Raw genomic sequence first — 16,589 nt, forward strand, 5'->3', positions numbered from 1 at the left:
GACCACGCTGCAATTCTGAGCACACCGGCTGCAGAGTAAACCCTATTGGCTCCACCGGGGCTTGCTTTCGTGCATAGGATCGGGCTAGAGCACCACGCTTTGGCCGCCCCGCTTCGCCGGGTCAGGTATATAAAGAAATGCTGCCGCGCATAAATAGCCTGGAAAAAGCAGAAAAGAGGTCCTGCAGATTCAGGCAGATGGTGCAGGGAATGGGTACGCAGTCCTTCCTCCTTTGCTCAAAATTCCCCCTTCCCCGTCTTTGAAACAGAACAGCTTGGCCATTCCACCATCAGGTACAGTAGATTTACAGGGCAATCCTAAACAGAGTTACACCCCCCCCCCATTGATGTCAGTGGCATTAGAAGGGTGTAACTGTTAGGGATTGCACTATAAATGAGCGATCGGAAGGGGGGGAGGTGCAGGCTGGGGAGCCCCGCCCTCTGAAGAATGACCACGCCTCATTGCACAACTTTATTTCCCCCTGACAAGCCGGTGTATGCTGCCACCTCGAAAACCTATTTTGGGTTCCCTTGCCTTCTTTAGAACAGCCACTGTGGGTGAATGGAAATACCTATTGTGCTCTTCAGTGCCTGGGTAAGTTTGTGAAGACTTTGCAGATTTATCATCACCTCTCTTCTCTCACACAACGAGGATTAAACAGGGCGGTTTTGCAGTTTTCTTCACCCCCTGTGAAGTAGATCAGAGCTGCCATTTCAGAGCTGCCCCTCCCTGCACCCCCCATAACTCAGAAAGCTGGCTCAAGCCTCCAGGCCAGTACCCTGACCTGTAAACTTAAGTGCCTGTGGACTTTTTTGTAGCAGCAGAATATTAGAATAATATTCTAATAGTAGAATATTATTTAGCTGCTGTCTGGCAGACCTTTTTTCTCCAATGTCCTTCTAGTCTCCTTGCACCAATGGATTTTAACTGTGTGCGACTGACTGTAACCTGGCCAGGTCTAGGAGGGCAAAGGGATATATTTCTTTTAGCTATTTCTGGCAGGAAAAAAGTCATCTTGATCTTCCATCAAATCTGTCTCCGCCAGTTACTCTGCTGGGACCAACCACTGAATCCTGGGTGCAGGCATGGACATATGGATGACAGTTGCCATTTACTCCTGTGGGAGGGGAAAATGTAAAGCACAAGCACTGGGGGACCCTTCCTGTCCCACAGATCCAGCCCTGTCCCTCAAATCCAGCCCTGTGCACTATGCATTAGTGTGTGTCTAGATGCTCAGGGACCTTGCAATATGCAAGTCTTTCCACTTGCTTGACTTTATGATGAGCACTTTCAATATAAGACACACCAGCTTTTGCCCTACAGAGTTTTACTGTTAGGAAGACCCAGGTTTGAATCCCCATTCTGCCATGGAAGCTCAGTAGATGACCTTGGGCCAGTCACCCTCTGTCTCAGCTGGGGTTGCCAACCTCCAGGTAATTAGTACAAGAATATGCTACAAATAAATGCAAAAACAGTTCGTATTGGAAAGACCAAACAAACAACAAAAGCAAAGTGCTATATATAAGGGTGAATGATCACTTCAGTGAAGTGCTATGTACATAAATTGCTGTCAGCATATACAACAATATAGGTTCATATTTTGTGTCCTAAATACAGGTAGATGTCCGATGAATGTTCATCTTACTGAAAACCAAGGTGGAATGCTGGGATATGATCGTTTTGGAGTCATCTTCAGTCCCACATATTTCACCATAAGTGTATGCATTCACTTCAATAAAAATTGACAAGTTCCTCATGTGGATACATGGTGTTGCCACATTCAATTTTTATAAAAATCAGTAGTACAATAGTCTCAAGAGATTTAAAAGCGGATTAAATGCACAGCTTCTTAAAATGGCTATAACAAGTTCCTCGAGGGATACAAAGTATTGCAGCTGTGTCACAGTTATTGAACTACTGATTTATATAAATGAATGCGGCAACACCATGTATCCACATGAGGAACTTGTCATTTTTTATTGAAGTGAATGCATACACTTATGGTGAAATATGTGGGACTGAAGATGACTCCGAAACGATCGTATCCCAGCATTCCACCTTGTTCTTCAGTAAGATGAACATCCATCGGACATCTACTTGTATTTAGGACACAAAATATGAACCTATATTGTTGTATATGCTGACCAATTTATGTACATAGCACTTCACTGAAGTGATCATTCACCCTTGTGTATAGCACGTTGCTGTTGTTGTTTGTTTGGTCTTTCCAATACAAACTCTTTTTGCATTTATTTGTAGCATATTCTTGTACTAATTTCCTAACCTATGGTAACAGTGCAGAGGTGTTTGTTTTTTTGGTTATTAACCTCCAGGTAATAGTAGAAGATCTCCTGCTGATAGAAATCAGTTCACCTGGAGAAAATGGCCTCTTTGGCCATTGGACTCAATGGTATTGAAGTCCCTCCCCCCTCCAAACCCAGCCCTCCTCAGGCTCTGCCCCCAAAACCTCCCACCTATGGCGAAGAGGGACCTGGCAACCCTAGTCTCAGCCCAGCCCACCTCGCAGGGTGGTGGTTGTTAGGGTAAAATGGAGGAGGGGAAAATGATGCTGCAGACTGGTTTGGGTCACTTGTTGGAAGATATAAAAAGTGGGAACATAAATATATAAAGACATTTGTTGTGGACTAAAGGCGAGTCCTTTAGAATAGGGTACATACTGCAATTATATTTCCCATCGGGCAGAGACCAGTTTGCCGTAGCTGTATCTCCAGGCAAAGTCCCTGGCTGAGAGGTGACTAAGCCCAGAGAGTGGCAGAAAAGTAAAAGGGCACACGCCTTGCCTTCATCCCCCTCTTCTGCAGTCCGTGACCTTCCGTGCGTAGCTCGTGACTCCAGCTCTCTGTGCACGTAGGTGATGATGCTGCAGTAGCAGAATCTTTGCAAAGGCTGGGAAAAACTGGGAACTGCTGCAACACAGCTGAGCTTTAGAACTGCAGATGAATTGCAGTAGCTGCTCCACACACTCAAGAAAAATTGTCAGCTGTTTCCTAGGAGGTGGGCAGGCACTCCTTTAAACCAGGCAAAAAGTGCTGAGGAGGCAGAATTGATGACCCTCATGAGTGACCAGCGGGGTATTTTTGTTCCGACTGATTGAGTATACCTAATTACTGGTTTTCCTAAAAATTGGGCAGCAGACGTGGGCTGGTGCACGTATAATACTTAAGATATCTTTGACTCTGTGTGAAATGATTGGTGCACACGTGTCAGTGTGGTACAAAAAAGTGGAAGAGAGCTATTTTAAAATCAAATATACCTTTTAGGCTTTTGAATTAGAAGTGGGAGATATCATGAAATAGAGTAATAATAGCATTTGTAGGGCAAATTTCATGCATTCAAAGCGGTGTCCCTCATTTTAGTAATTTAAGCAACTCATGTGAAGATGACCTAGAGCAGGGGTGGGGAACCTTTTTCCTGCCAAGGGCCATTTGCACATTTATAACATCATTCAGGGGCCATACCAGGTGTAAATCTCCTGGTGGGGGTGGGGGGGGAGAGGCTAGGGTTGCCAGGTCTCCAGCCACCACCTGGAGGTTGGCAACCCCAGGGGAGGCCACACAGAAGGCCTGCAGGGTGCCCCTGCTCCCCCCTCCATGCGGGAGGGCAGCCAGCGGTGGGCCCGAGCAAACGAGGCACCAGGGGGGCGCAGACCACAGTCGATTGGCAAGGGAGGAAGGAAAACAGAAAAAGAGGAAGAGGGAGGGAGAAAGAGAGAGAAAGGGAGAAAGAAATGGAGGGGGAGAAAGAAAGAAAAGGAGGGAGGGAAAGAAAGAAAAGGACGGAGGGAGACAAAGAAAGAGACAGAAAAAGAGGGAGAAAGAGAGGGAGAGAAAGGAGAGTGACAGAAAAAGAGGAAGAAAAGAGAGAAAAGCCTTCTCTCACACACACACACACACACATGCCGGCCCCGCGCCACTGGGCCCCAGTCTCCCCACTTCCCCCCCACACACACACACACGGCGGTGGCGCACAGAGCCCCACGTGACCAGACCCCAGTCTCCATGCTCTCCCCCCCACAGAGTCCATAAAAGCCCCCCTCTCAAAGCCCGATCGGCTCCCACATGCATGCTCTGCCGCCGGGAGCCGCCGGCCTCTTTCCCCGCCTTCCTCTCGCTGCTCAACAGCCGACAGGCAGCGAGAGGGGCTTACAATGTGCCGCGGCATTCCTGCATGCAGCGTCTGTAGGGGGGCAGTCTTGGGGGAAGCATCCCTCCCCTCTCCTCTCACCGACCAACAGCCGACAGTTGGTGAGAGGAGGTCCAAAGGGTGCCGCAGCGCCCCTGTAAGCCGCGGCCGCAGGAACACCCTCGGGGAGGGCCACCCTGTGCCCCGCCTCCGCAGCAGGGCCCCAGAGCTCCCGAGGGCCACAAAAAATGTCCTCGGGGGCCGCATACGGCCCCCGGGCCTGAGGTTCCCCATCCCTGACCTAGAGTATAAGTGGAAACAGTACTCAGTGACTGATAATCAGAGATGGAAGGGGATCTATGATCTGTTGGCTTTGCTCCTTTTGATACCTTGCTGAACAGACTATTCTTGTGAGAATTTACAGACTTTTGTGAATGCACTGCTTGGTATTATGAATTTATTTGGCTGTTAGTTCTGTTCCTCCTAGACCAGCAGGGATAGTTGTCTGATTTTGCATGCAAAGTGCATATGTGTGGAAAGTAGGCCCTAATATATTTAATAATATACACCAGGCCAAAGCTCACACCACTGGTGCCTAATTCTACATCGGCTCGTGCTTCTTGTACCTTTCCCCCTCTTTCCCAGAAGACCTGGGTTTGTTTTGTCTAGGATTTCTGCAGCAAAAGTATTTTGTTTTTAAAAATAATGGTGACAGATGGCCTTTGGGCCTAATGAGATCTCAGTGCCCAGCTCTCCCTGGCATCTCTCCTATTCCCTAGAATGTCATCCTGACGAGCTAGAAAGTGAATGTTTAAAAAGTAAAATGCAGAAGGAGAAAAAAAAGATTGAGATGTTTCTCTAGAGGTTTTCAATCTAATGTTATTTGTGAAGAAAGTGCATATGAGAAATAAACATTAAAAAAACCTTCTGCCCCATTGCCCTGTTTATAATGACATGTATTTAAATTATGTCATCCCATCTCCAAGGCTAACTGTGGATTTCAAATAAAAAAAACATATACAATTCCATTAAATATTGTATTAAAATTAAGATTCAGAGTTATAGATCTGGCCTAAACATAAACATTCAGGCGTCCAGTTCGCTCAGTGGGATTTCCTAGTGAAGTCAGTTTATGATTCCATCCCTGTGTTGACTTCAGTGGATTTAGAGGGATGTAACTGCACTGTGAAGAACATTAATGTTCTCCTGATTCTGTGGGCTCTGTTAACCTTGATCCACTCCCAGTCAATCCAAATAGAAAGGACCTTTCAATAAGTTGCTTAGGCATATAATTTGATGGACCTCCAAAGGAAGGGAATTCTGTAACAGTAGACAAGCCTTTAAGAGTAATGGTATACATAAACCTTAGGGCATCCTTCATCTTAGCAACTGAAGTGGGACACAGATTTCATAGTTCCGCCAAAAAAGTTTCTCTCTACCTCCAACCCATAGTTCTTCCCTTGGATAACATCCTTACAGTATGGCTGTGTGCATGTGCATCCCCCCTTGAACTAGCAGGATCATAATTGCATTGCAACTATGCCTCCAAAACGAGGACTGTAGCCCTTTGCTAATTACTTTTCCTCTTATTGCCAGTTTACCATTATTATTATTTATTAGATTTATAACCCGCTCTCTCCTGGCCAAGACTGGGCTCATAGCGGCTAACAATCACAACCCCATCACTTTGGGGAGCAATATTTTGAAGTGCACTGTTCCTTGAAAAATATAGTACAACACTCTGTGGGTCACTTTAACTCCAAGGCCTCTGATTAACCCAATACCACTCTGTTGTCAGTGATTTGTACATGACAGTTTTAGGAGAAGAACTGCATTGTACCTGTATACCAAAGCCAATGATGTTTCATTGTCCTCAATAATTCTACACAAATGTGTTTGATAAGGATGGAGACAGTACCGTCATTGGCTGTACAATATCAAGAATACCCAACCAATTCAAGAAATTTTTGGGGCTCCTGAAATGCAGTGAAGACAAAAAGAAAATAGATGGTTTATGTAAGTAGTCGTTATTCTTGCCCTTCACCTTAACAGAAAGGATGCTGGAATATCTTGAAGAAGGTGTGTGTGTGTTAATATTTGGGTAGCAATGAATTTACAGGAAATATAGTTGTCTCATGGGTCACCAGCTTTAACCCAACAATGTAAGGGTATGGTGATAATCTCTGTAGTGTTCTGATTGGCTGGGGAGAACTGTGTTATCTGTTGCATGTTGCTTTCTGACCCAATGAAAGTACAGATTGGGCAGGGTGAAGTACTGGCAACTGTCTTTTCCTCCTAAGGGAACCCCACTATATATGTCTGAGAAGTACCGAAAGGCAGCAAAACCACATTCTGTAGGTCCATTTTTAATGTCCCACCTGAAATATTGGTATTGTAGTTCCAGGTCTAGCAAATCAGTATCTTGGGAGATCAGTATCCTGGCCCAAAGATTTATCAGGATTGAGTTCTTCTGAAAAGGGCTTACAGAATCCTGGATTCTGTGTAGTGACACCACTGGTTAGAACTGATGAGTGTTCATCTTTTTTGCTTTAGGTCTCATTAAGTGCTGATCTTCTGAAAGTACAGCTCCCGCCTAGGATTGCCAACTCTGTCGTGGAAAATTCTAGGATATTTGGGAGCAGTGCAGGGGGAGGGTGAAGTTTGGGGAGCAGGGATATGATGCCATAAAGTCCACCCTCCAAAGCTGCCATTTCCTCCAAGGGAATTGTCTGGAGGTCAGTTGTGATTCCAGGAGAACTCCTGGCCTTGCCTGGAAGTTGGTGACCCTACTCCAGCCTCTTATACCATTCTGGGACCCATCGCTGGCAAGTCCACTCTCCTCACTAGTGACTGCAGACAATGACAAAGGATTTATAGATAAAACCAACAAAATAAAAAATGTAATGGAGGAATAAACACTTAGACACCATTGTCTTGCCAGAGCAATAATTGTGTGATCATTGCCAGTCTTATTAAAGAGAGAGTGTCTCTTACTGTTATGCTTAAGTTGAATGTGAGATTCATACCTATCTGCACAATGTCATCACTAATAGCTCCGGGAGTTGTTTAATTCCTGCTCTGTTTGTCTGAGGGCGCCTTTACACATGCTGAATAATGCACTTTCAATCCACTTTCAGTTAACTTTAATGATAATTTGCAAGTGGATTTTGCCATTTCACACAGTAAAATCCAGCTGCAAAGTGCATTGAAAGTGGATTGAAAGTGTATTATTCAGCATATGTGAATGCACCCTCATGACTCTCCTCTGCTGATCGACTTTCTTTTCCATTTGCTTGGTCTAGTTTCATCCTTGTCCCATTCCCTCAGCTGCTGCTAACTTACCCCAGTTCTGTCCTACCTACATGCAGTTACTTCACCTCCACACGGGTTTCACAGCCATGGAGGGAGCTGGCTGGGATACTGTCTCAGTTTTGTCCTTAGGCAGCAGCGTGCCTTTTGACCCCCCCCCCCCCAAGCCATTAAGAGAGAGCTGAGCATGGCTGAGTTTAAGTACACTTGTGGATTGGGTAGTTTTGCTCCTTGGATGCTCATCCCAGAGTACTTGCCACTTGCCCAAGGCTATTCTTTGAGCTTTGTTTCTGTACTGATTGTATAGCCTTTCAGTGGAGATTAAACTGCTATCATTCCTGCCTTTGAAAAAAGGCACTTTACCTAATTATTTGTGACTGGAAGGGCAGAATCATTTGCCCTAACCCTTTCAAGCATCCTTGGGGGAAATGGCAGCCAAATTCCTGAATTTAATTCTGGAATACTATTAGTGACATTTAAACCTTGCGGGGATAGTGACATCCAGCAGTAGATGGCCTGTGTGAACATACCTACTTGCAGAGTCCCCTCATCACAAATTAAATAGCGTTAGTGGTGCGATGACCCACATCTAAGGTTGCGATCCTGTGCTTGCTGACTTGAGACTAAGCTCTACAGGATTCAGTGTGATGGTTGGACAGGGTTATAAATCTCTGAAAACTCATCCAGTGTGCTATAGCCATTAGTGTATCAGACTAGGATTTAGGAGATCCAGATTCAATTCTGTAGTTTGCCATGGGAGTTCACTGGGTGACCTTGGGCTACACACTCTCTCCCAACCTCACTGGGATATTGTTCTGGGGATAAAATGGAGAAGAGAATGATGATGTCAGCCACTTTTGGTCCCTAGTGGGGTGAAAAGCAGGGTATAAATATCTCAATGAATATATGAAATAAAATAGCAGGATTTGAGTCCAGTAGCACCTTAGAGACCAAAAAGATATCCTGGGTATAAGCTTTCGAGAGTCAAAACTCCCTCTGTCAGATATCTGACTTGAAACTCTGAAAATACTCTGAAAAAAAACTCTGAAAAATGAATCACTGCTCAGAGAAGTCCAGCTATAAGACTCATTGCACGGATACAAAACTGGTTAATATATTCTAATGGCAACCCCGCAGGGTATAAAAGAACATTAGTGTTGAGGCAGTTCTGTGCCTGCGTGCTATTTCAGGTACTGGAGTCATTTGAGAAATCAGTCCTTCAAAGAGTTTTGGAGTAAGGAAGCTGGCCTATTAATATTCTGTTAGAAATCATGTCTTTTTGAGCAAGTGCCTTGATCTCTGGAAAAATGTGACCTTTGAAAAATCTAGAATCACTTCGCTGTAGATTTTGGGTGTTACCAGATTGTGGGGGAATCATGCCCCGGCTATCCTTTTATGAAAGATATTAAGTAGTATCTTAAACTGTATGCATGCATTATTTTGTTTGGAATATACAGATAATTTGCATAAGGAGGAGAGTTTTTAAAAGGCCCTGATCTACATGATACAGTACATGATAACTAAGAAATAACTCTTATTGTAAAGACTGAGTCCAGTCCAGTGCAACTGTGGTGCACCTGTAATTTGATTTCAACAGGGCACAAGTGTCTAACTTGTTCTGCATTATTTTGTCTGAGGAGAGACTTGCAGAACAAATAGTAATATAAATGAAGAATTTTCCATTGTAATATATACAGTTTGCAGTCAGTGGATTACACAGATCTTTCAGCCACACATAGCCAACTAACTTGAAAAATATGCTATGGGGCTTCTGGTAACAATATGCAGCATTGCTTTTTTACATTCAGATGGTCAGCAGCGTGCACCCAGCCACCTGAAATTAGACCAGCAATTTCACTCCCAATTTACTTTTACACTATGATGAGAGATACCAGATTTATAAGTGTGGAGCTGCAGTATTGGCCAGTAGACACAATAGCCTAAGAGTGGGCCTTAGTTAAAATTGCTCAGTGATGTATGCACATATGGGTAATATGATAGTTTGGTGAAAGGTTTACGGAAGAAGTCTCATTAACAAGATTTGGAGCCACCTATTATGTAGCCCCAATCAAGGTGGAGTTTAAATAGTTTAAATGGTCTGTTTGTATGAGAGATTCCACCGTAAACATTGCACCTAGCATAATACTGACTTTTTTTTTACTACTTGGGAAACATAGTTCCATAATTACTCTACGCTCCCCATAATATTTATGAGTCTCTATCCTCTATACATACCCATATGCAAAATAATTTAAAACGTATAAAGCTTACTTGGTCAGGGCTATCAAAAATGTAAACATCTGGCTTTTGTAGGGTTGAACAATATTTATAGTATTAATCAATAAAAATTCCTAATAGAAGTTACAGCAGTATTTGTCCTGTGAATATTACCTTGAATACAAAATTTTCTGACAAGGTTCTCTCTTGTTTTGTTAGATTTCTGTGGTTCCTATTGACTAGTTTGTAAAAGATGTAAACTTAATCCAAAAAGTTTGCAAATTTTTAAAAGTCACATGAGGCTCAGCATTACCTTATTATTTTCTGTCAGTGACTATAATTCTTACCAACAGTTTTTTTCAGCATGTTCTGTTTGTGTTTAGTGATACTAATTATGCTATTTAAAATATAAACTTTCTCTTTCAAGAGACCTATAGTTTTGTGAGCAGGGATTTCTACCAGAATTCTAATTGGCCTCATCAGACTACAAATCCCAGAATTCTTTGTGAGAAGCCATGCCCATTAAATTGGTGTAAAACAAATATGGATTTGTAGAGTTAATTTTGTCTGCAAGTGCATTAGTAAGCTTCATTTACTAACATATTTGCTGACCAATTGGCTGTAGAGTTAATTTTGTCTGCAAGTGCATTAGTAAGCTTCATTTACTAACATATTTGCTGACCAATTGGCTGGCTGCTTGCCACTTAATGCTTAATACATCTGTGGTGAAAATCACACATGCACAGTAATGCACAGGAAATTTGGCATGCAGCTTGTTGTACAGTCCTCAGTATGAACTTGGTATGAACACATCAAAAAAACTCTATATTTCACATGTGCACACCAACAGCCAGAGAGAGGTTGAAAAGTAGTTTGAGTGGCACATGTGAGTTAAGTCTGAGCATTTCATTTTCCATATGAACCCTTCTTGCACCTCTTTTTCCTTCACTCATATTGGGCAGTTAAAAAGGCCCAGGGACAAACTAAGCTGAGCAGCCCCTGCAGCCCTACAAGTAGGTTTGTCAGGTCCCCCCAGCCATCGGTAGGGGAAAGTGTGTGTGTGGGATCTTACCGGGCTTAAAATGAGGCCTACGCCTCAACATCTCCTGTGTGATGACATCACTTCCGGAAGTGACATCATTACATCAGTGATGATGAGGGAGACGCGCTCTATTTGGGCAAAAACTCTATGGTAGAAGCTGTTTTAACCGTATGCTCATATACCAGAGCGTCTCCCCTGTCGTTGCCTGTCTTCTGGAAGTGACATCATCACTACAGCGATGTCAAGGTCTAGGCCTCATTTTAAGCCTGGTAAGACCCCCACTGGCCAGCTGGACGGTGCTGGGGGAGGGGCCCAAAGCGTAGCATCCCCCTTCCCCGGTGTGTCTCTTGCAACCCTACCTACAAGAGCCACTCTCTTCAGACCCAGCGATGTCTAATTTCTTGCCATATTTTCACTTTAAATTTGTCAATTTATCTAGAATTCATACATTTCTTTCCCTGGATACTGCTAAAAATACATTCTCACATAGGTTCTCCTGCACTCACAAATTGTTTGGAAAACCTGTATGTAGGGGGAAAGTTATATATGGGAGCTGTGGGGAATATGCGATTATAGAGCAGGGAAAGGCACCTTCTGCCCCTCTGTTGCTTCCCTGCTCTAAATTTCCTGTTCTTGAAGTTGGTTTTGGAGAAGTAAAAGGACTGAAGGCTGTTGGGTTTTCATGAAAAAACAGCTGTGTGCTTTTGAAATCAGTACTGTGTACGGCTTCAGTCTTCACCAGAATGAGAATAAGCTTTTACTGTCTGTCACATAAATGCAATTCTTTAAAAAGCTTGCAAATAATGTAATCACTTTGCTTCTAGCTCCAACATGTGACAGGGCTGCTGGGGGTATTCATTTTGGCAAGGTACTTATGGAAAATCTCTCTGAACAAGTGGCTGAGATTTTTCAGCTTGCTGCTCAGCTGGTGTCCTGAAATGCATAATTTGAGAAGACGGCTCAGCACATTTGAGGTTCACGTGCCGAGGATACATTCAGCTTTCTGGTAGAAAACCACTGGCGTACTGCCTCTGAATCAATTAAAAGTTAGCCTACAATACTGGCTGTGTTTATGAAAACAATATGCACATCTCTATTTTATGTGTTTTGCAGGTATCCTGGAATTTATCAGTATAGCAGTGGGCCTGGTCAGCATCCGAGGGGTAGACAGTGGACTTTATCTGGGAATGAATGAGAAAGGTGAACTATATGGCTCGGTAAGTTCCTTTAGAGATTTTACAAATCTTGACTTCTGTGTTGGTGGTGTTGTGGTGTCAGGTTGATTACTTGTAGCTTCAGGTATACCACTTTAACTATATATTGTGCAGCTATCTACCCAAATATCCTGCAATAAATACAAATCAACATGTAGCCTAGCTACAGTTTTTAGATAAGAAGTTTTTTAGTTTGTCATTAGCAGTGCAATTGTAAACTAAATTACACCCTTCTAAATCAACTGAAAGCCATGAGCTTAGAATGGTGTAACTTGGTTAGGATTGCACTGTAAATGTGTAGGTTGGGATGTATTTGCAGCAATGTTACTTACCTACAAAACTTCTTTATATGGTGTCTGACAGTGTCTATGTAGCTTACCGTTTTCTACTCCTAACTGGGCAAGAGCTTTCAAAAATCTTACATAGAGACTCCTAGTCCTGATGCATTTTCTTTCAAAGCTTGTGCTCTGCTGCTGAACTATAGCCCTTTCCGGTAGCTTTGGGCTGGGGTCGCAACTTGACTCAGTAGATACCTTCCTGTGCTGCTTTGCAAAGCGCTTACGAGGCATAACAATAAGCAGACACAGGGTGTGAAGCAGGATGGAGTATAACCAGAAAGCTTAAATATATCTGAAGGATTTTCTCTTTCCCACATATGCCCATGAGCCAGTTATGGTCCTCTGACTGGGACCTTCTAGTTGTTTCCTGTTTAAGTTTGCCCACTTGGCTTCTACTAGAGTCTGGTCCTTTTCAGTAGTGGCTCCCACCTTTGAAACAGGCTCCCTGAGAAGGTGAAGGGGGGGCACCATCTTCTGTCTTTAGGGGGTGCTGTAAGGCCATTTTATTGGCTAGGACTTTTAATGAGGTTTAAGCTGCATGCATTTTCTTGTGAAGAGGGGTTACTGGGGTTGTATCATATATGGTTTTAACTGGGAATTGTAAGCTGCCTTGAGCAACAAACTCAATAAATAGTTCAACAAATAATATGTAAATAGTTCAACAAATAATATGTTAATTTACAAAGCACATAAACCACCAGGAAACCATCTATTCACATTAACAGGATGAATTGTGTGAGATATTTCTTTAGCGGATATTAACAAAGGTTTGCATTAGTTCTGTACTTTTGTTAATTCGTCTTAAGTACAAGTATGTGCGGCAGAATGAGTAATGCCTCCTATTTCATGCCTTGGTGCATTCCCTCCCCTCCCCCTTAGCAACCCAGCAGAACTGGACATCATGGCCACAGTTGTCTGTTACCTCTGCAACAATTTTATTTTACATATGGTTCTACTCACAGATGACATCATGAGAGGATGTCTCAGAGTTCTTTGCTCTGCTTTTTATAATCTCATCTGTAAAGAAGAGAAAGCAGCAGTCCTAGCGAGCTACTACGCGCAGGCCTCAGAGCCCACTTCTGGAGTTGAAAGGGACTGTGTATGGTTTTTCCTTGTAACAGTATTAAGCCTTTGAATTGACGAAGCCGGGTATAAATACTAGATGTTGATCATCAACAGAACTTCTGCTTCTTGCACTTCCTCACCAAAGTCTAGCTTCTCCTGCTTAAACTAGTTGTGCTATAATGATGAAGAATGGTTATATAGTGGATAGAATGTTGGTCTTAGACTGCAGAGACCTTGGTTCATGCCCCCAGTCAGCCATGGAGTTTCTTTTAAAGGGCCAGTGTGGTGGGATTTTGTGTTTGGGGCTCACAGCAATTTTTCAAAGTCAATTTTAGGTTGCAAAGGACCCCAGTTTGAATCAGGACCATGGTGCACAGTGTGGTAGGGGCTTTAATCCTTTCCCTCTGCACCATTATCCCACAAGACAGCTCTGATTGTCAGGCCAGAGATGGTTAACAGTTCCTCCACTCAGGTTAACGGGAACTGGTTTTGCTCAGACATCCTTGCTGGTCGATCCTGTTTTATGGAATTGGGTTCCTGAAGATCTGAGGACGTCCAAAGCCTTGCAGAAATTTCAGAGGTTCTATAAGGCAGGGCTTTTCTGGCGTGCCTTTTTTTTTTGGTGGCTTGTAACTGGATGTCAACTATTATGATGGAGTAAACAGCTTGTTCTCTTCTTGTGATTTGCATTGTATTTTTGCGAAATGGGATCTTAGCTGGTTTTAATTATGTAACCCCCTATGAGTGCCATTGATGGCAAGAAAAGTAAGACATAAATGTTTTAAATAAATCCTGAAATGGCCCTGGAGAACCTCTGTTTGCCTTGTTGGGCTAAACTTAAGCGGACAGTGCTCGAGTGGGTGAACAAGCTTTGAGGAGTAGTTTCAGGTTGGCAAATAGCATGTGTAGGGGTTCAAGGCTTAAAACTTCCCTCCCTGTGTGGTGTGGTCTTGTTCTGACTCAGTATGCCTTGATATTGAGTTTAAAAAATCACTTGGGACTCTGCACACACAACTCCCAATGCATGTCTGGTTTGGCCCTGGGTGACCGTGAGCCAGCCTTGATCGCTCAGCCTAATCTACTTCACAGCGATGTTGTGAGGATAAGATGGTGGAGGACAGGACCAGGTATACTGTCCTGATCTCCTTCAAGGAAGGGGGAGAAAAATGTGATAGAGACCATTGACTACTTAACCATTCATAGGCTTGGCCTGGGTCTGGTGCAGTCTATAAACTTTGTCTTGGAATGAATCTGTGCACCACCTTAGTTCTCCCCAGCATTCCTTGCTCTTTGCGCCTTTCACACTCATCTGGCTTATTTGAGAAATCACACCTCCTGTATTGTTCTAGTCCTTTGGAATAGCTGTGTGGCATATCTCATCATTCTTCTTCTTTAAGACGTTTTGCAAGACTTGTCTTATCAAAGGGCTTTTTCCTAAAGTGAATTGAGTTTTCTTGCTTGACTTTGTAGTTATTGTTGATAATGAAAAATTGTGTTTTAAAAATCTTTGTGTATTTGCATGTGGACTAACTTTTTTGTTAATGTTTTTATTTAACCGAATCAAACTGGTGGAAAAAGTTGCTATCTTGGAGACAGACTGCCTGTAGTGTCCACACAGGGTGGGCTGTTCTTATGTACCCACTGTCTGTGAGGAGAGCATTTAAAACACATTTATTGTTTTTTAAATTGAAAATAGCTTATGGGAACGTGGCCTACTGGAAATATTTTATAACACGTTTTAGAATTGGGAATAGTACTGGCTTCGATCCACACTAGAGTTTCCAAGTTCTTGTGCCTGCAGTGTGTGATTTATTGCCTTCTCCCTCCCATGGCAGCCTGAAATATCCCCTCTCCAAATCTTGCTCCTGTGGATTCCCTGTCCCCATGAAGATAATTTAGTGGAGGAATTTTGGGCTGCTGAGAAGACAAGAAAATCGTTGTCTCATCCTGAAGTCCTTTCACCTGTGGAAATGTTACAGCCACATTCGACCCATTTGCCATTCTGTGTGCTATTGTTGCTGTATGATTCTCTAGGATTTACTGGATAAAGGTCACACTTGACTTTTGTTCCTTGCTCACTCAGTAATTGGAATCTGGATGCATGAACTCATTCCAGTGAGGGGAAAATTGCATTTGAGGAGATGTGAGGTAAAAACGGAAGTTCTGTCTGGTGTTGGAATGGTGACAGTGGCTCACAAGTACAAGCTATCCCAGGCATGTGTGGACTGACTATATGAGAAAGAAACATGATGTCTTCAACGTTTGCATTATTGCTGAATTGTTATTGAAACAACAATCTATTGATTTATAGCTTAGTTGGAGGGATGAGAGCTATGTTATTTATCCAGTTGCTTAATTTATATCATGCTTTTCAAAGGTGCTGCAGGCAGGTCCATGTGTAAAGCATGTATCCAAAGGATAATAATGAGTGCAGTTTAAGCAAGCAGGCTATCCAAGTACAAGATCTGAAGAACAAAGAAAGCCCTGGAAGAACTGTCTTGGAATATTTTTGGAAGCTTGGAATATGTAGAATGAAATGGTATTGATAAAGGTGAACAGATGAAGCTACCTTTAGTTTATCTAGCCCAGAATTGTTTATTCTTACTGGCAGTTGCTCTCCAATTCCTCTGGCAGGGTTCTTTCTGAGTCTTGCTATCTGAGATCCTTTAAAGTATAGATTCCAGGGATTGAACCTGGGACCTCTGGCATGCAAAGCATGTGCTCTACCACAGAGTTATGACCCCTCCCAAGAATAAGGAATAACAAATGTTGAAACAGAAGCTTGGGATTCTGGGTGGTTATAGAAGTAAACCATCAGAAACTGAATAAAAAAGAATCATCTGCATAGTGGAAAAAATCTGTGACTTGTTGAAAAGCTAAGATATATACTCCTTTTCAGTCAAAAAGTCCTCATGGGTGATTGCACTTTAGGAATATGGTTGAGAAAATGGCTACCTGCTGTAACCTTCAGCACAGTTGTCAAGAGAGAAGGACTCACCGGTTCTACAGTGCAGAGTGGGAGTGTTGGGGTAGGATGGCTAAGGCACATCTGCACAATTTATGACCCATCAAACCAAGTGCAGCCAAACAGCCTGCCAGATGCTTGACAACTCCCTTGTTTTTGCATCCATAGGCAAACCCCAAAAATAGGAGGTTTACTGAGTCCCTGATGGGCCGTCATATGCAGTTGGGGGCTGTTTGGACTTAAAACCAAACTAGACCCTACAGGACAGGCGTATATCCCTTTCAGTGTATGTGTGT

The 16,589-nt window shown here is 43.1% G+C and overlaps 1 protein-coding gene across 1 annotated transcript in view; it reads left to right on the forward strand.

The window, feature by feature from the left end:
* Positions 1-16,589, forward strand: part of FGF9 (fibroblast growth factor 9) — a 37,931-nt gene that overhangs the window by 6,829 nt on the left and 14,513 nt on the right. Inside the window, exon 2 of the mRNA XM_056858620.1 lies at positions 11,825-11,928. Coding sequence (XP_056714598.1) covers positions 11,825-11,928 — 104 coding nt within the window. The remainder of the gene's footprint in view (positions 1-11,824; positions 11,929-16,589) is intronic.

Source organism: Euleptes europaea, chromosome 12 (assembly GCF_029931775.1).
Source record: "Euleptes europaea isolate rEulEur1 chromosome 12, rEulEur1.hap1, whole genome shotgun sequence".
NCBI classification, from domain to species: Eukaryota; Metazoa; Chordata; class Lepidosauria; order Squamata; family Sphaerodactylidae; genus Euleptes; species Euleptes europaea.